The sequence below is a fragment of the Vanellus vanellus genome (assembly GCF_965231255.1).
Source record: "Vanellus vanellus genome assembly, chromosome: 1".
NCBI classification, from domain to species: domain Eukaryota; kingdom Metazoa; phylum Chordata; class Aves; order Charadriiformes; family Charadriidae; genus Vanellus; species Vanellus vanellus.
Window position 1 is genome coordinate 164,665,985 of NC_138905.1, and position 23,033 is coordinate 164,689,017.

Consider the following 23,033-nt stretch of genomic DNA (forward strand, 5'->3'; position numbering starts at 1 on the left):
TCTAGGGACCTTGTCAGACCAAAGGCCTCTGAAGTGCTCCAATATTATCACTCAGTTTTCCAGTAAAACCAATGTATCACACACCTGTGACAAAAATACCTTTATATTTGAGTCATTATTGCACATTTATTACATAACTTATTCTTCCTAAACATCTCAGAAGTGATGTCGATTTTTATGTCCAGAGGATACTGTTAGTGGCAATGTCACTGATGACAGTGAAGATACTTCCCAATATAGACTATGAGATAGAAAAAGTCTGTAGAGGATAACCATGGAGATGCACTGACAGAGGATAACACCTATGGTAATAATCTAGAGACAAAAAAAAAGAAAAAGAGAAAAAGAAAAAGTAAGTAAAAAAAAAAACAAGCAAAAAACAACCCACAATAAATTTCTATCAGCATACTGTGTAAGTGCTTGGGTTTAACTTTAAACCTTTTAATACTGCTGCAGTTACAAAAGATTTGAACTTGAATCTCAAGTCCAGGATTCAGACTCTCACACCTGGGTGTTTTTAAATCACTAGATAGCCCTGGGCAAGTCACAGAACCCTTCTGGCAGTCTCTGTTCTGGGGAATTTCAGACTTGCAATTCACCACCCATGCGGTTTCACAAGCAGAGGTGATGTTTAGATATTCTATTCTTACAACAAATAGAGAGGGGGGGGGGGAGGGGGAGAAAGCCTGGAAACACTTTGCACTAGCAGAGTCATGGAGCTGTGAGTATAGTGATTTATCAGTCTCACTTAGCCAGACCTCTTTTCAGTGCAAGTCTCTTCATCTGTAAAAGAAGTGTCAGGCAGTATTTCCCAAATGCATAATGGTAACTACTGTTTCTGAGAAAGCAAAAGTCTAAGTTTATATACAGAGAGTCTTTCAAAATACATGTTTTTCTTAAATAACTATGGTATTTATTAATCACGCATTTCTTTATTGTACTGAATTACATTTAAAGAAGGAAACACAGCTAAATTATCATAATGTAGGAACTGCAGCTGCACACAATGGTTAAACTTGCTCAAATGCAAGAGCAGAGCAACAGCACTCTCCCTTCAGTAAGCTCAAAACCTCAAAATATTGCACAAATTTCTTTTACTGATCCTACCTCTAGAGATTACCCTCCTGTCCTGATGATGTTTTCATCAAGCAACAACAAAAAAGTCTCTTCATTAGCAGCTCTAGAGGAGTCTTTTTTTTTCCTCCCCATATTTCTTTTTTCTTTTTTTATTTAAAATCAAACATAGTATTTAATTTACTATATATTTTTAGTGGAACCTTTTTCTTTCCCTTACATAGCCTCTACACAAATAAAAGCTCAATTTCTGAAAATATTTGCGTAGAAATGCACAGATGGTTATAACCATAAAGAAAAGCAGCAAACTCTACCCTGGAATGATGTAGTCAGTCACCTGAGAATAGTAGTGCACTTTATCTGAACACGGCAGGCTCCACACACTAGTTCTCTACTTCCCCATATGTTTAAGCAACCAAGAAACCCAATGAGTCCACCTTTGTTTTAACTGTTTAGAGCTTACAAACCAAACTATGTATTTGGAAAGATTTCTTAATCGAAATACAGTTCAGCTACAGGTTCCCTGACCTATTTAGCCACATAAAGCTTTTCAAAGGATGAAGACTAAAAAGCAAACAACAACAACAAAAAAAAATCCACTGATTTATCTTTCTACTAGCTTTGTTAAAAGAATCCCCAAGGTGTTTTTAATTAAAAAACAAACAAGCAAACAATAAAACAGAACACCCCCTCCATATTTTCCTTTGACTTAACAATCTCCCCCTCTCTCTCCCTTAACCAAGAAATGATTACCCTTAGATGATTCAAACCCTGTATGCCTTTGTAAAATATGACTCACATTAGCATCAATGAGAGCTGTGTGACTAAGACTTTTCAAGTTGCTTTGGGGTCATAAGATTAACAGCCTAAGAGCATAAGTTTGCTAACAAACACTGAACATGAAGAACAACTACTATTCAAATTCCATCTCTTTTATCTTGCCTGTACATACCTTTTCTCTTTGATATTCTCTGAATATTACAGCAATAGTTGCAAGACATGGGTGGCACAAAAACCAGAGAATGCAGGCCTAAAAGAGAATACGAGCATAAGTTATAAAATTACTACATGCCAACTTAGAAGAAAGAGATGACAGTTAGAAGAACTGCATTTACATTTTTGTCTATTTTATGAACCCATTGTTTAATTTTCAATCAACAGAATGAAAACCACACAATGAAAGGTGGGATTTCTTTTTAAAAAAGCTCTATACTCCTTGTCAAATTAAAATGACTACTCATCGAGTGTGATGACAGGGTGCAATTTAATCAAATCAGACAGTTAAACATTAATTTTCTTATGGAGGAAAAGAGTTTAGTGCTTCAGTCAACTGCATGCCACAATTATATTTACAGTAGAAGGGATCAGTTTCCTTGATGTAACCCATACTTTGGCAAAGGTGATATAGAACTCCCTTTTCAACGTGCTTCTCTCCACTGTGATGATCTGGTAAAGACCAGCAGCCAGTGACAACGCGAGGCAAACTCTGAGGCCAATAAGCAGTCCGCTTGCTAAACCATGGTGTGAATGGTAGCTGTGGTGATTCGTATCTTCAAGCTGCTCCCAAATTAATAAAAAGCTCTGGAAAAGAACACAAACAGCAAAGTACATTTAGAGTAAACAAGGTTACACTAAACCTCAGTTAATCTTCCCATCATAGATTACATTATCCACACAACTGGCCATGCTCCACTCTTGCTTGTTGGAGACCGCCATGTTACCCAAAAAAATCCCTAGCCTGAACTGCTTTTTGACACTACCTACTACTTCAAGTGCAACTGGCAGGAACAGAGTCTCACTTCTTGTGTTCTGTACCTTTTAGACAGTTTTACAAGTTAAAGTTTCCTCTAATTTGGATAGAAGGAATGTGGCCTCTTAGCATAAGATCCAAAATAATCACGTAGTTAAACAGTCAGCCTACCAAGCAGGAAGCCCACTGAAATGATTCCACAGAGCTACAGGGAGATGTCTCCTTCCACTTGGGATCCACAACCTGTAAAGCTTGTTTCAAAGGCAGGCGACTACGCCTTTTCTTTCAAAATCCTAACAGGATTCACTTTTCTTTTCAAAGATGGGGAAGTAAGAGGGTGGTGCTGCTGCCCCTTTTATACAATAGCCTAAAGGCTCAAGCATTCACCCAGGTTGAACTTGGATCTCCCACAATTCCCTTCTTTGCCTAAAGGATATCCAACTCACATCTCCCACCTCCTTGGAGAGTGCCCCAACTGCCAGGCTATAGGCTGTTCTTGGGTGGGCCACTCTCCACCCCTTCTATTGAAGCTGTGCCATTATGGAGAAAAGAATTCAACATCAGCTAGGTCAGAAACTGCAAGCAAGCCTGACTCTGCAAGCAACCAGCTCAGAAACCTCCTAGGGTCTAGGAAACAGAGCATCACAGGTTCCAAATACCATTCCAACATCTGGACAAGCGCTCTAGCCAACAGATAATTACATGAAAGATAGCAATCCTTCTTAACTCTCAGCACTGTATCCATTTGCTGCAGAATCCAATTTCGTAGGAGCACTGTGAGAAGGAATATTGATAGATTCTCCAAGGAAAAACAGACTAAGAAGTGCCTAGTTTCTGAATCTGAGCTGGGTAGAAGGCAGGCGCCTACTTGTTGCATAAAAAAAATGGGTCTTGCTGAAGAATACCTTTTTAAGACTTTGGGAACGTTAACATTAATAAATTAGAATACCCATAAAGTTTAGACTCTCCCAGCATCATGTAGCAGCTGAATGGCATTTTAAGAACTTAATATACCGTGGAATCCAGTCCACCTACTGTGCACATCTAACTTGCACTTAGGTTTCAGGTGCCTAATGAAGCAGGCTTTCTGAAGAAAGGTAGGCAAATTTGATTTATATGAGTGAGGTAGCTCTGAAGGCCTTCAGAAGCAGACATTGTATGCCTCAATTTAGAAATCTAAATTAGTCAGATTCCTCTCTGAACACATTCAAAGGCTCTCTCACTACACTAACTACATAAAGACAAAAAGGTTACTGACATTATCTTTAAAAAAAAAAAAAAAAAAGTGTAATCCACCTGTGCCTTCCAGAGCTGGGTGTCCTTGAGCCTCATCAGTTGAGACAGGATCATTTTCACTTAGAATATCCTCAGAGAGTACTCTTGTGCTTTTCCCCTCCCTTACCTAGGCCATGACACAGCAAGCACGACTGCTGTCATTTCAGTCACTCCTCAACTACCTGGATGGAAAATGGAAGGATGGGAGAGGGACAGATGTGAAGCATGCATGTCTTGAACATCACTGATTACTAGCAAACAATCTGACCAACAGGCTTCAAACGTTCCCACCATAACGGTTTATTTCTGAGTTGTGTCTACAGCACTAGTTTTGGCATGAAACTGATGAATTCCTATCACAGAAGTTATTTCAGTCCAGGTAGAACATGCTCAGGCAACAAACAAGGGCTTTACCAGTTACAGAACCACTGCAGTCTTGTACAGAGCATTTTCTCTTGCGATAATTACACTTGGGAGTAGCCAAAGTATTTAACTTCCCTGGACTGGACATACACTGTCTGAGAAAATAAAAAAAAAAAACAAAACACACCTCCTAGGTATAGAATCTTCCTGACTAAAGCATGCATCTGGGGAGAAGGTTGATGGAGAGGGAACTGTGATACTGTTTTATGCAGAAACTTTAGGTCGATCCCAGGGATAGCTTAAACGTAAAGAATAGAGCTCATGAGGGTTTGGATTTTCCTTAACCTACACCAACAGTAACAGCAATGAAGGAAAGCCACTTTCATGAGAAGATGACAGAGAGCTGGAGTAAAGGAATCATGAGAACAAAGTCCAAATCCTCATGGGAAAACAGTGTCTGACAGCAGGGTATGCTCTGCACTAGTCCTTTAAAGAGTGTAAGCAACACAGGAATCAGTTGATCAAAGACTGTATGTAGCGACAGCAATGAAAGATCAGAGAAGTCCAGCTTCCTTCAGTTTCATTAGACTATTCCAGAATAAGCAGAAGGCCGAGGCATTAGAGGCACAAATGGAACCATCAGTGCAACATACTGGAAGCTCAGACAAGTTGAACTTGTGTCGTCGCTCTTACTCTGAGCTGGGACTGTTCTCACTTACCAGAGAAGAGCAGGATCCTATAAAAGAGAAATCTGAGTGTTTCTAGGTTACAATGGATTAGGCAATCTGTTCTCAATGAAGGAAGAGCTTTCATAGCCAAGCATGATCTTGAAGTCAAGATCTTTTTGGCTGGCTGTGCCTGAGAAATTAAGGTCAAATAAGCCCTGAAGTTCCTTATGTTGACCACAGAAAGGCATGTATCAGCTCACCTAGCTGCAGTTATCAGGAACAAGCTGAACAAACACCCAGACACCAATGTGCTGAAATGGATATAACTTTTTTGTTGGCAGTGAGCAGAACTATAAGCTCTCAGAAGAAACCTGGGGGGGGGGAACGACCCCAATTGCTATTGAGAACAGCTGCTCTGCTTTGGCTGTAGACAAAAGAACTGGATGAGCTAGGTAGCTGAAGAAACAACTCGTGCTAGCTATGTTCAACATTAAAGTCACAGCTGTTTCTTCCTAAAGTAAAGGAGAATTACCATCTCCTTGTTTACATAATACACTGCTCAAAATGCTTGACTTCACCTGCACATAATTCTGACCTATCTTGGTTCACAGTGGACATCAACTACTGTCCAGTACTGGTCTTCCTCTTCAAATGTTACACAAATGTTTGCCATGGACATCATCCTGGTGTTCCAGATACACAAGTTGAACCTCCAAATCCATACAATGAAGAACCAGACACTCTTCTTTTTTTTCACATGAGGAAACAATTATGGTAGAACCCCTCCTCCCCTTCGCTTCGCCGACACTGACTTTATGGCAAGCCAAGATAACATATCAATCTCCAGTAAAGGCAGGTTCTCATGGGACCAATAATCTCTGAGAAGCAAGGGGAAGAAAAAGGGAAATTAAAAATAGCAGCAAGGCAAAGTGGATTAACTAGCTGCTTCTAACCATATCTAGTACTTGGATATCTGATGTCAGGCAATGACAGTACAGTAAAAAATGGTTTAAATCTAAGGTCAAAGGTAGAGCTCATTCTGAGCACACCTTTGGGGTGTGCCTAAGAACCCCTGTGAAGCATGATGTCTAATGCAGTAAGACTCTGTCATTTTGGTCAGTTTCAAAGTGATGAACTACCTTTCTAGAATCATTGCCTCCACTTTGATCAGTCCGGAAAGCTCAAACTGCTCAGGTCTATGTGATGGGAAAGGCCTGCCATCAATAAAGTTTTGAACAAGGCTTGTGTGTCAGCTGCAGAAAGTGAAATCTTTAATGAACACAGAGTGGCCTGGGAATCTTTTGTTCTTAGGCTGAAATAAAGAACAAGCTAAGGCAAAGGGAGATGCTGAATGGCAGACTTGTCCCTCCTTTGAGATGCTACCTTTGCAGCCGCAAAGACCACAAGGGATTTGCTGACTAGGAGGCTGCGTCCACCCTACACTGATGGTAACCTGTAAACACAGCCTGGGAAATTGCTGATGTTTCTGAAAGAACAAAAAGAAAGAATCCATAGCAATAGTACAAAGAGAAAAAACCCTGAAAATTTGCTGAGTAATTTGAACTAGCAGCAGGCAAACAAGGTCAGATAGTTTGCCAGTCAAACCTGCAGCTGAGTTGAAGAATAACATGTTTTCCCAGGCTGTCCACTTGCTTGACTTCCCTGAAGATGAGATGAGGACAGGCAGTGTAGAACGTCAATAAAGATTGAACCATGTTAGTTTTATCTGCTGCATTAGGGCAATGCATGTGGTTTCCAGCACCCTTCACAGTAAGTCCTCAGAACATCTCTGATTATCCATGTAAGGCCATGGGAGGAAGCTGGCTCTCCCATAAGAATCTCTGGGAAAGAGCAGGACAGAAAGGAGGTTACTCTCGGTTTTTACTCATTGAAAGTGCTCATCGATTGCCCTATTACTGTAGGTCCAACACCCACATCAATCTGGACAGACCACTGAACAACAGACTAATCCAGAGAATTAAGAGCCTTTGATAGAGATGATGCAGTCTGGATCCTGCTCCCCCAAGCTCAATATCCACAGTCTGTATTAAGGAGAAGAAATATGGCAGAAGGTGTATTTTGTATGTACTGAACCATGAGATGGAAAACATCCTCTCCAGAAGGGGCAAGGACACTCTTGGTGTCAGGGAACTTTTGCTGCAGACAGTAGACCTTGAGACAGGGATGCAAAACCACCCAGGCAATGACATACTTTGATACCCATATTCTGTTCCTATAAGACTCCTGCCAAACCTGACATTCACAACAGTACCAGGAGGAGAGATATGGTACAACTGTGCCTTTGTGGTGACAAGCAAGATAGCCAACTGTACCAATGCTCCAGAGGTACTCAAAGAGCCAACACAAATATGTAATGGACCAGTACTGGGAGAAGCAGCATCTATATATGATACCTGCCCTAATTTTTACCACAAGTAATCAAAAAAAGATGAAGCTGATGATACTGAGTGTCCTTTCTATATGTAGTTAAAAGGAAACAACAACAAACTTTCCAGTCTCAAGTGACAGAGTACTGACACACCCAAATATATGTACAAGTGGAGAGGCATGAATAAAATTAAATACTTTAGAAGTCTTCTTTACTACCAGCATGTAAAAATTCTGGTCCTAGATAGGTGCCAAAGTAAGGTGGAATGAACCTGTCTAAGTTTCAACAGTCCCATTGACCTTAATAGCCTTTGGTTTATAGTCTTAATTAGCAAGAAATGTCAGCTCTCAGCTACTCTTATGTTTTAGCAGTCCACTTATTTAGTTTGGAAGCAACACTAATTACAGATACTACTGAAATGGCACAAAATTTTCACTATAATCTCTTCCTCATTACTGTCTGCAGTTTCTCCCTGCTCTTCTCTTTCTCAATGGCTTTCAGATTCTCTTGTCTTTATGTTGTGATTTTAAAAAAATTTGTTTACAAAAGGCACTACTGGGGTTGGATGATCTCCATTACAATTTACTTCTAAGTAACATGTTTACTTGACTTTCTAATTTATACTAATGGAAAATATTTGAATGAAATTATGTGTCAGACCATTTGTATATTTGCAAGACCAATTCTGCACATGAACCTTTCAAGAATTCCTTTATATTGATTGAAAAGACCATTAGACATCCTATTTGAGTGGTTCTAAGAGGAGGACACTAAGGATTTCAATTTTTTTGATGACAGAAAGAATTTCACACAGCAGTTTTTCTTCATCTTTCCCCTCATGCTGTGTGTTGTCAGCCCCCACAATGTAGTTCACAACCCCTCAGTTGTACCGGTTACAACTATTTATAGGACCACATTATAAATCAGATCAGTAAAATGACTGTGCTGTGGTATCTCCCCCCCCTTTTATTTTTTTTTTTTTTGCAATCTAGATCATTCCATTGATCTGGTTTACAGTATAATGCTATGAACAATTGGCACAACCATGAGTTTGGAAAACTGTGGGAACTTCTTAAGTGGTTTTACTGCTGAACAAAAACATACTGTGGAGCTACACCTTAAATTGTTGAAGTAAAGAGAAGGTGGTGTTACCTATTAGACATACTGGGTGCATATTATGCTGTGGGTTTTTTTTTTTTCCAGTCTTGATACTCCCTCCCTCATAAAATATTGAAATTAGTTGGTTCACGGTTCTGTCATTCTTAACAGCAGCTGTATATTTCAGTATAAGAATGAATATAAAATACAAACCTGTGTAACAACAACTACTAGAGCAATGCCAGTAGATGTTGGAGTGGAATCCCACTGAAGAGGTCTGCCTTGAGATTTCTTCATTCTGCCTATTGTCCAGCCCATACACAGACTCAACAATAAATACAGCATTTGTATCTGTGAGACTATGTCACACACTATTGAAAACAAAAGAAAAAGAGAGTCACAACAAAAATAGTTTTTTCTAAAGCAAAGAGAGATGTTCTATATACCCACAAATGAAGGATGGACATTTAAACCTCTGTATCACCATTAGTCATAATTTTCATGATAGTTTGCCTAGCTGCAGTTGCTTTGTCACAAAATCTGGATATTTTGGCTAGTTTCCAGTGACCAAACAGATCACTATCAGCTTTCCTCTAGTTATGCTGCAGTTCTGCAACAACACAGGCACAGCACCACATCCTTCCAAATCCCACTCTTGTGTCAAAGAAGTCTGGGCTCAGGAGTCCGTCTGCATAAATAGACTTACGAATGCTAAAGAACTAAAATCATATGTATGTTAATCACACTTCAAATATGAAACACAATGAAATGAACTCCTTTCTTTGCTCTGAAAAACTTTTTGAACAAAAATCAGGTAGTTGCATTGTACTTTAAATTAATTGCACTTTGTCTTAAGGATGCAGTAGCTCGCAACAGAAAGCACAAATATTTAGGACAAATTCCACTCTCAGATACTTAAAGGGGAAAATATAATTAATAACCCTAACACAAGCTACATTTGGAGCAACACCTTGCTTATATTTCATTTTATTAAATGCAAAACTACCTTTGCCTCATTTTGCTACGTCTATTATTTTTTTTTTTCCTGTTCGGGAACAATTAACACATACTCCATAAAGTTAGATTCTTAATCAGCGTCTCAAACCTGTGTTTGAAGCTGTATCTAAATTAAGAAAACTTCAAGCTAGAATATATTACAGCCTTTACTTGTTAGCCTTGTTGAAGTACTACCGACTGTAGAAAGAACCGAAGATTTCTTTCTGGATGATTGTTAGCTTTAGACATGATAAGCTCCTGACTGAAATTTATAAAGCAATTTGGTGTTTGGACTTGAGAATGAACTAGCTCATTCTACCGGCATAGCAGAGATGTACAAGAAAAACTGATTCTTATATTATGTAAATTGGCAAATTTGGTTCAGAAACTAGAGATTGGGCACTACACACGCTTTTCACTTGATTAATATTTTAGTTCAATTAAATTTGTCCCTTACTTGTAATTTTGACTTACACTATCAGATACAAGAAAAATATTTTTATGTCACAAAAGCAAACTTCTATTTTGATAGAACTAGACTGTATTGTAAAAGATGAATGTACTTCCACATTTACTAAAAATATTGCCACAGAAAATGTTGTCACTATACAGAGATTAATATGCACACACGTGAAGTGTATCAAATGAAGATCAGCTACAATACTTACCTGACACTCAGTAATATTAGCAAAATATGTATATAAAACAGACTTCAACATGTTATTCCTGGGATGTATTTGGTATTCTTGCAGTTTATTTGCTTAAATGCTTCTTAATGTATTCAGATACCTTTGCTGTTTAAGAAATGTTAAGAGCTTTTAGTAAATACAAACTTGCTCGTTCTTTAATAAAATGAACTGGCACTTATTTTGGGCAAAACGATCTTGGCATTATTTTACAACACTAGCTATGGAGACATAGTACTTGCTAGAAAAAATTATTACATGAACCCAAGGCATGCCAAACCAGCATCACAAATCCAAGCTAGAGAAATGACTGAACAAAACTGGATGTTCTACAGAGCATTTTATTTTCTGTCACTCCTTAAGATAACTTGCCCTATAAGTTATAGCTAGACATCATCTCTCAATTACATCTCAGATATAGATATTGCTCTGCTTTAGTGTGGCAACAATTCAACTGGGCTCCCAGACAAAATGGCCTAAGACAAAAATTCACTATCCGCTTTAATCTTTGATATCTCATACACCTTACCGTAAAGGTAAGAAGGTTGAGAGAAATTTCTAAAATTACAATAATCCCACAATACCCAGGGTCAGTGTTAAGTCACATGCTACTGAGCTGATACCATATTTGGCTGATTTCATCACAATTCAGCTTTTTGGCTGTTCAACAGGCATAGTAATATTCTTTGACTTGTCAAATTTCAATCTTAACAAAAGTTAAAAGATCACTGTTTGTGATGCTTTTGAGTGCCAGTGTTATTTGTGTGATTTATGTGGTTAACTTAGGCGATAAACTATACTGAGGGTCAGCTCTTTATACATAGTAAAGGTTAAATGATGGTAGGAAAAGAATAATTGCTTGGGATAGTATCTGAACAGGTTTCTAGAAAGAAATTCTGGCCCCACTGCAGTCAAAAGAAATTTTACCATTTACTTTTAACTCAGATTTATGTTCTGATATAGGTAAAATGGTAGCACCTTCCATCTTCAAACTATATTACTTGCTATCAGCCATTCTTCAGAATTGTAATTGACGCTGAAGCTTTCCACATTTCTATTATTTGTACTCTTTTACTGTTTTGTGTACCACAAACCTCAAAAACAGTAGGAAATGAAAAAATTTCTTAAATTCAATTATTGACTCAAAAATATTATTTTATTCTTATAACCTTTGCTTCAAGCAAATAAAAGTGGGCTCTTCACTACAATACATACACAGAAAATCTAATATGCAGCTACTCTCTCTGAAGTTCTGGCTGGGTAGTTAACACTGGGTTTTTCACTGGGAAGGAGTTATGACTATCTCCATATTCCCTATTTAATTTAACTTCAGGAGACAAGAGGGAAAGTTTAATAATACAGTTGCTGGAGAAGCTGCAAGGAGCTGCTAACTCAAATGGTTAAATCAAGAAAGCGGCAATTACTGTGGTGCCAAGTGCCATCAAGAGGCTGCTAATTCCAACTGCAAGCTTCCAAAAACTCTAGGAAGGGAAATATTATTCTTGCCAATGCTATCTCACTGCCATAGTACTACTACTTTCTCGGGGTGCTTCAAGCCAATGAAAAGGCAATATATTTGCTTAGAAAGAACCCCCCAATGCTTCAAATGTGAACTACAACAAAAAACAAACAAAAAAAAAACCAACCCAACAACGTTTAACCCTGATGAACTCAGCAGGAGTAAATTAGCACATTTTGGGGAGGGATGGTCTAGGAATTCAGTTCTAGTGAGAACTCAGAATATCTATTCAGAGTGGAGAAAAATGCTTTGTTAACATAAATTCTTTACATAAGCATTTTTTGCATCACTCTAATCATATCACTTATGCTGTAAAACACTTAACTGTTTCATTATAATCAATGTTAAATTTGCTAGTGAAATGATGTGCTCCAAAAATGTGATTAAGTTTCCTAAAAAGCTTTGCTCCTCTAAATCGTGCAAACTCTGCAAAACTCTTCAATGTATTGAAACATTTACTCATGTGACAGTCATGTATTTAAGAGTTCATAGGAAGCAATCTTCAGACAAGAAAATCCTTTTAAAAATCCTAAACAATATCACAATTGTATAACTTCAAATACAGTTATTGTAAACATCCAGAATAAAACCTGTTTTTCAGAAGAGCAACTTTTAGTATTTTATATTAAAAAAAAATCCAATTATATGGTTCAAGATCATAATACAGTCCCAAGAAGAGCATTCGCTAATGCATTATACAGATTAACGTGTAGGAATACGTAAGAAGCAATAGACAAGCACACTCACATTCTGCCAGACTTCCCATAAAAGGTGCTCCTATTCCATCTTTAGAATAACTGATAAAAGAATAAAAAGATGATACTTTTAAGTGAGTGAGTTTTAAATGTGCGTTCTCTCTTAAAAGTACATTTAGGCAATGACGTAGTTCAAAAAGTCAGTCCTATGTGTTGTCACAATCACCCCAGGAAATATCACGTACTGATCTTTACAACACAATGTTCTTCAAGACTGAAAGCAAAAATAAGCAAATATACCTTGAGAAATGCAGGTAGTTGGCAATAGCTGAACCAGCCTGCAACAGTAATGCAATTGTCAACACCTTTAATACAGTATGCATAGGTCCACGCTTCTTAATTGTTTGCCATAGGGACTGTGCATATATGCAAGCAGTTACAAAGTATGCTAGGACAAGCAGGAAAAAGAATTCATGTAATCCTGTGAAAAAACAGAAATACAGCATAGTTTTTATAAAGAAACATTGCTACTAGCAGTAAATCACTAAAAATATGTTTTTATATAGCCAATGGGAAACAGTAACTGTCACCCAAAAGTGGTAGTACGGATGAAATGAGTAAATCCTAGCCTATTTTATCCAAGAAAGTCAGTGATTTTTTTCAGACAGATGGTTATTACAAAGTTTTTTTTTTATTCAACAATACAATGAGTGTAGGAGAGATTTTGTTCAAATACAAAAAGCTTTGTAGCAATTACTGAAATAATATGAAACGGCATACAGTTTATTGATAAACAGAAAATAATTGTAGCCCATTTGATCAATCAGAAGCATATTCACTAAAGGACTCATTTTTAGCTCTTTTTTTTTTTTTCTTCAATTTTTAAAGGCCCAATCTGAGATAAGAGAAACCCCGAAATAGGTCCTGATGACCCTGTTTCACCGCTGGGTGTCACTGTTCCCCCACATAAAGGAGTTAGTACAGTTGACCAAGACAGGAAACTCTTAGGTAAAGAAAAATAGCACAGAGAACAGTAAGTTCATAGAGTGGATTTTTTTTGCACCAATCTGAAAAAAATGAAAAGTTTTTGATATTATTTACAAAACTGAAGCCCTCTAACTTTCAGTCTGGCAGTAGTCCAGTAAAATGCTTGCCTAAAGACCCGGATCCTGGAAATCTTTTCTATTGTCTGGAAACTTTGGAACCCGTCATATGGGCACCCAAAGGGTCCAAGCCAGCGAGCTATAAGCAAAAATGGGTAAACAGATGTTTCTCACAGAAAACTGATGTTTTTCTTCTCCAGCCTTCCTTGAAATCAAGTGGTGCCCACAGAATCATATTCTGAACAATGTTTTTCCTCCAGCAGCAAACCAACTCTGTTAAAACTTCCAACCAGCTCCACCCACAGATTAAAAACAGAGCAACTATACACATTTCAATATCCAAGTTGAAAAACGTTAGAACTGGATGAGTTCTGAATAGTTGCTAGTACTATAACTTCTATGGCTAAAATTAATCATTTTGGACATACATACAGTGAAATGGGAAAAAAGGAGCGTAAGGTAATAAAGGCTCATAAACCAGAAGATTCAGGGCCACTCTGCTTCTCTTGCATACCTATACAAAAGCCTGATTTATGAATGACAAAAATATGCATTTTAGATCAGATCTCTCATTCTTTCTTTCCCTCTTTATCTTTCTACTTCAGAAGACACCCACTGAAGTGGGCAAGGATTCTGTAGGTAAGTTATTTCTCATCATGATGAATGGGTACTCATGGAAAACTCACATTAGGAAAATGAACTAGCTTTTAATAAACACTAAACATTTAGGATAGAAAGTTACTTCCAACCAAAGACAGATTGTGAATGATTAACTTGACACCAAAAGGACTGAAGAGAAAGTTGCACTGAAATTTAACTACAAAAACCAGGGTAACTTTCAACCTGTCTTTTTTAAGTTTCCCGTAACTTAATTTTTCTTTTTTAACTTTCATGTAACCTAGAGTTGACAGAGAAAATAAAATATATACAGCTTAATTTGAAATACCTAACTTGAAAGACCTTCAAAATGCTGTCTACCTGGTCAGCTGCCCTTAGAAATCCTAGATTCCACTGGTACCATATCTTACCTAAAAAAACCCTACCATAGAAAATGATAAGAGATTACTTGGCAGAGATCAGAAGCCAGGCCTCCTCTCAAGGCAAACATCTTAATCACAAGGTTACAGTTTCAAGTTCTTTCCTATACTCTCCTTATAGTCCATTTAATTTTGAGATCTCCTATGTCAGGCCACAACTTTAGTAACTAAAATGAAGGATGACCTAATCAGAACCATGTGTAACTATGTAGTTTTTAGTCACCTCAATGAAAGAACCAAGGAATGAAGATGGATCTTCTCTCTGATACCCTGATGTTCTAAGCTGTATGGCTCTATCGAAAAACTACAAACCTTATTCCCCAAAGATGCTTTAAATTTAAAAAAAAAAAAAAAAAAAAAAAAGAAAGAAATCATCCTCAGTTCTTTCAAAGTAGGCACAGGCATGTAACTTCATGATTCATGCCAGTGATGCAGGTTTTAATTCTGAATAACCAGAGGTGTTCTGTGGAAGACATGGCATGTACAGCTTACTCTGTTAGATCTAAACATGTGCACCTAACACATTTACACACCTCCTTACTCACCATGCAAGCTGTTCAGAGTTCTGTTTCCAAGTGCTCAAAGTCTTCCTACAAAACTAATATAGAGCTGAGATGCCTCTCTAGGAGGTCTGTACACCACTTTTAAGGGCCACATGGTGTCTTATAGCCGCTTTGCCGCTTGATTTAGCAAAAGAATACTACTACTGCTTTTTGAGAATCAGCAAATTAACCTAGAGTTCACTTCTGGATACAAAATTCACCAAATAAAAACTGCCAACTAAGTTTGTACACTAAGAAGCACAGCTAAGAAGTTAGACAGGTAAGTCAATTTATAGCCTTGAAAAATGGATGATTAACAGTACTACTTTCTTACACATTCTGCTACATGTTTCAGTGAATATTTTCTTCCCTTTCAAAAGGGAGCTGCCCTTGTTCCCTTTATAACTCCTTGAGAGTAAGAATGACAGCAGGGCATATGATTCTAAGCATAGTGATCAGGCTCATTCTGAGAATGTAGGTTAAATCTGTATACGAAGGCAGATTAAGCCTATCAGGCTCTTCCCTTATAACAGGCCTAGGTTAGTGACACATTGATGAGGCCTCCCAGAGCAGTGAAGCTAAGCACTGCAATGAAGCATACATTAGGTTGGTTTAGATTGTCCAAAGCATACAATTTTATGCAGGCATTTCTTTAGCTGCTGTCTTGAATCACTTCTAGAAGTTTTTATTTGCATGTCTAAAGATTTAAAATTGCATTTCTTTAATAAAATAAAATCAGGACTGACAAATATCTAATCTGTGGCCTGTGCCCAAGATACTTAGAAAGACCTAAACATTGAACTGAAATTGTACTGGCAAAGTGTTTTATCGTGCATGTACTTGTGTTGCACAGAATCAAAATTTTCACAGCTAAGGAATTGTGTAAATTCATTAAAATCAGGGATGAAATTCACATTCAAGTGGAAGCTTACAATTTCAACATGGGAAAAATGCCTATCAGGAAAGATGTTAACACTAACTTTCCTTGTGCATCCGTACTTCCAGTTAGGCAAGTTTTGGAAAGCCAGTCTAAAGAAAGGAAAGGATTTTCATTGAATGCCAGAAAATGAATTAAAGTTTACCCTCCATGAAAACGTAGAATACAAACTATAAGAGACTCTGCTATCTATTCCTCGTACTTTTCCAAGCAAAGCAAATACTGGTTTGTTTGGGTGATCAGATCCTTAACTTACAAATCTAATTTTAAGAAAAAAATTCTTACCAGATTCCCCTGCGCTAAAGTGATCTAATGGATTCCCTTCTGCATCTGGGTTTAGTAAGACCATTTCAAACTGAATATCCTCGGATTCAGAATAATTCTCCTCGCAGGTAAACTTGTCTACATAAAAAACATACCATGTTTCCGGATAAGGAATCTGTGAGACTGTCAGATTTTGCTCTGTGTGGTTCACAGTCACTTTGGAAGAAAACAGACAAACAAAAAAACAAGTAAGTACTTGATTAGTTTGTTTTTAGACAACTCATCTTTAAACAAAGATAAAATTTAAATCCACAACATCATATACAGGTTATATACCACTTACAGTACAAAACAGTCTTTGTTTTGAATGCTAGCCATAACATCACAGACCAGACTTCCAACTTCATCTTTTGTTTCAAATAGGTGCAGGCAAGGGTTGGTGAGGATATGTAGTGCATTCCACCTCTCAGCTTTTGGGTTGGCTGTGAGGGCTCTCTTCTGCCAGAAGCCAGTAACTGCAAACTATCTCACGCGCTTAGCACATTTCTGTCCTCTAGTACAGTACTGATCGGACTAGTTATTCTGTATTAGCCAACAGATACTTCTGCAGTATGAAAAATACCTTTGTGACATTTATCCTACTCTTTTTTCAAAGATATTTAGAGCACCAAACAGTAACAGCCATATGTAAGCTCGGTCAACAACAGTGTTCATGCTTTAAAGGTACAATTTAGCATATTATTACAGCATCTTGCTCAAACAATAACAGACTGAATTTCAATTGACAGCTACTGGCTTAGGCCACCGTCCACTAAAATTGCATATTTCAAATCAGATTACATTTAAAACCAACTATGTAAGAGACTGACTTTTCATCTGCTCACTGATCTTACCACTATTTTTCCTAAAAGCATCAGTTAACCAAGCACAATCTCCCCAAAATAAACATTTGCTGTGTCTCTGTATGTTTGGTGAAATTGCAAGAATTCTAAGTACTGTTACACTGATTACTGAACTCAAGTGCTAATCAGCTCAACCATAAACGAAAGCCATCTCTGTAGAAGAAATAACAATAGAATGACTGGACTGTAGATTAATATACCTTAATAGTTTAAGATAACAATGGTTAAGAATGAGGAAAGAGAAAAATTTCATTAAAAAAATAAATAATCTACAAACCAAGCTATTCTGTTTTTTTTATACAAAGGCCTTTCTAAATGAAAAAGCTGCAAACATACATACAAAACAATCCTTAGCAAACTCATTATATAAATTTTATAGACAAAATTTAGAACCAATTTCTAACTTGAAGCCTACCTGTGAAAAAGATTTATGTAATTTAAATGAACTTGTTTCTACTTTCTACTTCAAGAAGTTATTTTCTGTTCTCTGAAGGCATGAACTGATCAACATTAGAATCCAGGAAAAAACATATGTTTCTTTGCAGCAATTGTCATGGAGTACAAATTCGGACATCACACATGAACCAGAAAACAAAAGTGTTCCAACACAAACAGTTTGTTTTGTGTAGCTAATGGTAAGCATGCATTCCACTCTAGAGCTACATATCTTATCAATCAAATATACAAAGTGAAACAGCTCTCTTCAAAAAAACCAAGTTTTTTTTTTTAAAAACACAGATCTAGGATTTCATAGAGTGCTTAATCAAACAAAAAGCAAACTGCAGCTGGCAGGGGTGGCTTTACTTTTCACCTCAACTCTCAGCTGAGTTCTGACACAATGTTTATTGCACCAAGACTAAGGATCACACAGAACGCATTTAATCAGTTTTCCATCAAATCTAAAAGCTAGCTCACAGGAAATGAAGTAAGATAAAATAGAAATGTAATTGATTTTGCCCAAGATCAGCAAACAGATACAACTCACCCTGAGGCCATATGATTCCTAAACACAGTAGAAAACAGCGAGTATGCTGTCCGAACAGACAGGAGTGGTGGACCAACTGCTAGTCATTTCAGCAGCACTTCATGTTCAGCTCAGATCAAGTGTAAGGGAACTACATCCCTAGAAGTGACATCTGTATAAGATTTCATTATGACAATGTTCCCAGAGATTCAACTCTAGGGATTCTGTCCACACAGAGGAAATGTATTTAAAAAAAAAAGCTGTATTCACCTAAGATATATTTGAATTAAGTTTCTAATACTAATTTAATGACTTAAAGGAAAATTTATGCTTTAAGTAGGTTTTGTAATATTCTGATCAATAGATGGTGCAAAAATTATTATTTCAGTATGTTTGTCTTCCAGTTACATAATGAAATATTTCAGTGTTTTACTGTTCCTGTTCTTTTAAATTTAGATGGATACTCAAGTTAAGCTTTAACCTGATTAGCTCATCTTTGACACTGTATTAAAAATTTTATAACATGCTTTGTACATCAAAGCATGACAAGTTTGTGCTATCATGAAGACATTTTGTATTTTTGTTTTCTTGTGTTTGAAAAACGTCATTTCCATGGAATTGGAGAACAGGAGCCTCTTGACAAATGAGAAATGTTCCTCCATAAACAAGACAACAAGTTAACCTGTATATTTTGTACTGGTATAATTATCAGCTCAAATATTAAAAACTTTTGAATGGGAGATTCAATGATGCATACCAAATCACAAAATTAAAGGGTGAAAGAACATTAAATGATAATGGACCCAAGTTATAAAGTAAGGCAGCATAACCCAGATTAATTTTTGCAGATAACCTTACAGACCAGGGGGGCAGAGGGGAAGCTAATGATTATGAGGTTGTGAAAGGAAAAAAAAAAAAAAAAAAGAAAAAAAGAACACAGAAAAATGGTTTTAAGGTACAAAACTAGGCTTTTACTGTGTACTTGGGCTACATACTCCCACCTTACAATCATTCACTTCAGAAGTTCAGAGGTAACTGCAGCAGACTGCATCATTTTGCCTCTAATTTTTTTTTCATTTCACTGCAGTAAAAGTCACAATTCAAACTGTACATTTGACTGTCTCAAACAGTTACACCCTCTAAATTCTTCAGTTTTGTCTTACTATGACATTCTTTGTAAACTCTTTCACATACTCAACATAATCTTTTTTTATGGAAAAGTTTGAGATAAAAGGAAAAAAAAGAGACTTTTACTGCAAGGACAGTTAAAGAAAATCTCTGTACTGAGTAAGTAAACGAAGACTTCATCCAAACATGTATCATTTCTGAGTTGTGTACAAGTGAGAGCATGAGACTAGCACTAGTCGTAAAGTTTGGTTGTTTGCATTAAAGTAATTATTTGTCAAGGATAGCTCATTTTCCAGCAGTGTAGTAAATCATAACTCTCAAACAAAGTCTTCTGAAGTGATGTAAACAAAGCAATTACATTTCCTTGTAATCATTTTTAATTACAGAAGGCCGAAGTCCTGCTTTGATGCAAAGTCCAAATTCACTGAAATTAATATTCTAAATACACAGATAACTTACAGGGTTCTAAATACACATATAACTTAATCTGTAAGGAAAAAAAGTAGTAACTCACTTGTCAGCTGAGCTTTAGAGAACTTCTCTGTACAGCTGGGATCTTGGATACTGTTCTGCAGCTTCTGCCATTCCTGTGCTTGAAACAGGTGAAGTCTAGCTTCTTTTGTCACAGCTACTGCTACGTTCTTGATTCTGACACACAGAACAGCATGGTCACCTTGATATTTAAAAAATAAAATCAACTAGTCTGCCTTGATGTCAGTTACGAACAAAAAGTTAGCGTGGCACAGATTTTTGATAAGAAGCAGTACTAAAGCTTCACTTTATTTCTTAAACTTTTACTACTACCTTCCATAAAGGTCTTTACACTCTTACATAAACAATTTCTATACAACTCATTACCATAATACTGCATGCACAATTCTCTATGATGGTACCTAAAGAAACCTTCACCATAACCCAAATGTCATTAACCTTCTCTACTACAAACAGCCTTCCCTCCTCTCCCTCTCTTTTTTTTTTTTTTTTTTTTAAACAGACTTACAGGTAGTCTTTTGTTCCTTCCTCCCACCCCAAATTTTAATTTTTTCAAGTTCAAGTAAAGACAACACCTCAATCAGTCCCAATAGCTGGTTCAAAGTCTAGTATTTTATGACCTTTGTAGCACGACTATGAGCATCATAGGGTAGCTCTTGAGCCTAATACCAGAAGAACTTATGTAAACAGACACTCATGTCATGTTGTAGACTGATAAGAACAACATACTTAGTTATAGATGACAGACGTCAAGTTGATAAAAAAAAATAAATCAAACTTTGAAAGTGTTCTTTCATGTGTCAGTCTACCTATAGGCTGCATCTTGACATAGAGAAATATTTTAAACATTTTAGATCTAGCTCATTTGACACAATTTATCTTGCCTGGGTAATTCTACAATACTTAAACTTATTTTGATAAATTCTTTCATTTTATATTGCCATAAACTTCTTCAATGCAACAGTATCCTAAACTAAAAGACAGGATTTAACAGAGAAGAAAAATCAATTGGTACTGCAGGACTACTAATTCATTCAAATTTAAGCAAGCCTTGTAAGTTTTTTAAACTGTCAGAGTAATCTTCTTTCCCACCTAACCTAGACACCAGCTTCAAATAAGACTTTGCCAGGAAGGTTTCCCTATTCAGAAATAGCTGCAAGACAGCAGTCTGCAATAAAACCTCAAAAAAGGTGATTTCCTGGGATCTGTAAAATGTTTTATGGACTACAGTTTACCTAAGTTGCTAATAAAAGATTCTGGAAAATTAACAGAAGGTTCTAAAAAAAGTCCATATGGCTTCACTAAGACCCAAACCAATATCTATATGTAATATAGTTGTGGGTATTTGTGTAGAAAGAATATTTCTAAGGAAATATACAACATCAACTTATAGAATAAATTATATCTGAATCCCTAACCCACTCATCTTGAATCTTAACGTTCTTTTCTCAGATTTAAGCAGTGCACTTTTTTTCCTTTAGATCTATTTAAAGCGCTTCTACAATTATCTTCTAGGGCAGTGATAATTAACTGCTTTCAAGTCACCCCACAAGCTATCCCAAACCTATTTATCATCTCTCAGTCAGTACTGGAAGGTCACATTCCAACTTTTCTTGGCTTAAGTTACATTTTCTTTCATCCCATTAGATATTTTTCTTGCAAACATTTTTGTTTTCCTCTCACACTACTCCTCCAGTCTGGGAGGAAGCCCGAGTCAAGTATTATCTTCATGGTTGTCTTTCAAAGCATTCCGCAGAACTCTTCTGCCATGAAGCTAACCGAGAAAGAAAATAGTCTAAGCTACTGAAATGCTAAGCACATAGGAAGAGCATGCTGACCAGCACAGCCTCAATGTAAATGGGATTCACCAGGCTTGCATATAACTGTTTTTGCAAAGTAAAACTTCTGTAGCAAGAAGAGTAATTTCCAACCTGTATTTCTGCAGCGGCCATTCTAACAGGATTCTACCCCACTGCTAGGCCTCTTAACTAACAGTTCAGGAATTATTACTAACAAGGAGTTAATAACACAGGAAAGAAAAGCCACCAGGAATAATCAGGTAACAATATACATTCCGATCCGCGGTGACAGTAAAAACATACAGTGATGTGAAACAGACACGTGCAACGTTAAGCATCGTTCTCATTCGGTGGAGTTCCAGGAGGGAAAGAGCTATGCATGCCGAAGTTCAAATGCCTCTGCTCTGCCAGACGCCCCCGCCACGTCAGACTGCGGGACGCGAAGGGAGGCACAGCGCCGAGTGCCCAACGACAGCGCTTTGCCATTCTCTGATAAATTCCGACGCTTTTCATGCAGTACGGCGGGCCGCTACCAGCTCCTCTTCCCACCGCCCTGCTGCACCTCCGCCTCCGGCCGAACTTCCACCCCACCGCATACCCCAGCGCTGCCTCAGGCTCCTCACCGCCCGCACAGCGCATCCGACCTGTCGCACCTCCCCAGCGGAGGGAGGAGGGCTGCCGCGCGCTGAGCGGGCTGACCCCGCTCCCCTCAGGCCGCCGCCCTAACGGCTCCCCCGCGCGCCGCTCTCACACGCCCCAACGGCGGACAGGCCCCGCTCGCTGCCCCCGCCTTGGGCACCCACCGTGGAACTGGAACCGCGCCACGGGCCGCCACGGCTCCAGCCGGGCGGCGGCGCTGGCGAAGCCGCCCCGCAGCGTCTTGCCCCCGGCTGCCCCCCAGCCGGCGGCGCACAGCAGCCACAGCAGCCGCCACCTCATCCTCCGGCCCCGCCGGCGGCGTCCGCCACTAACCGCCCGCCCCCCCTACAACGGCTCGCATGGTCACGTGATTCCTCACCCCCCTCCGCCCCGGGTTACAATCGGGCGCGGGACAGGCGAGCGGGAGGGCAGGGGCGGAATGGAGAGCCAATGGGAACCGCGCGCGAGGGAGCGCGCCCACCCGGGGGGGCGGGGCCGAGGCAGCTGACCCCTCCCCCTGCCACCGTGCCCCGCACCTCCCCAGCGACGACGTGTCCGTTGCTGGGTTCGGCCGTAAGTTGAGATACAGCGTCGTAAAAGGCGGCAGTCGCCGGTGAAGGCGGAGGTAAAGCCTCGGCCTCCTCGCGCGGCGTGTACGCGCCGCTCGCTTCAGAGGTGGCGAGCTCCGTTGCTCGGGCGCGCGTGGAGAGGGG

General features: G+C 38.4%; 1 protein-coding gene across 1 annotated transcript; it reads right to left on the bottom strand.

Annotated features, from left to right (window-relative positions):
- GPR180 (G protein-coupled receptor 180) lies at positions 1–22,620 on the bottom strand (the record flags this gene model as incomplete). The annotated part of the gene is made up of 9 exons (XM_082498551.1): positions 1–315; positions 2,027–2,104; positions 2,464–2,655; positions 8,831–8,988; positions 12,566–12,615; positions 12,814–12,994; positions 16,418–16,612; positions 19,905–20,063; positions 22,485–22,620. 9 exons carry the CDS (start codon positions 22,618–22,620, stop codon positions 157–159), a joined length of 1,308 nt encoding a protein of 435 aa, XP_082354677.1. The 3' UTR covers positions 1–156.
- Positions 22,621–23,033: the final 413 nt, after the last annotated feature.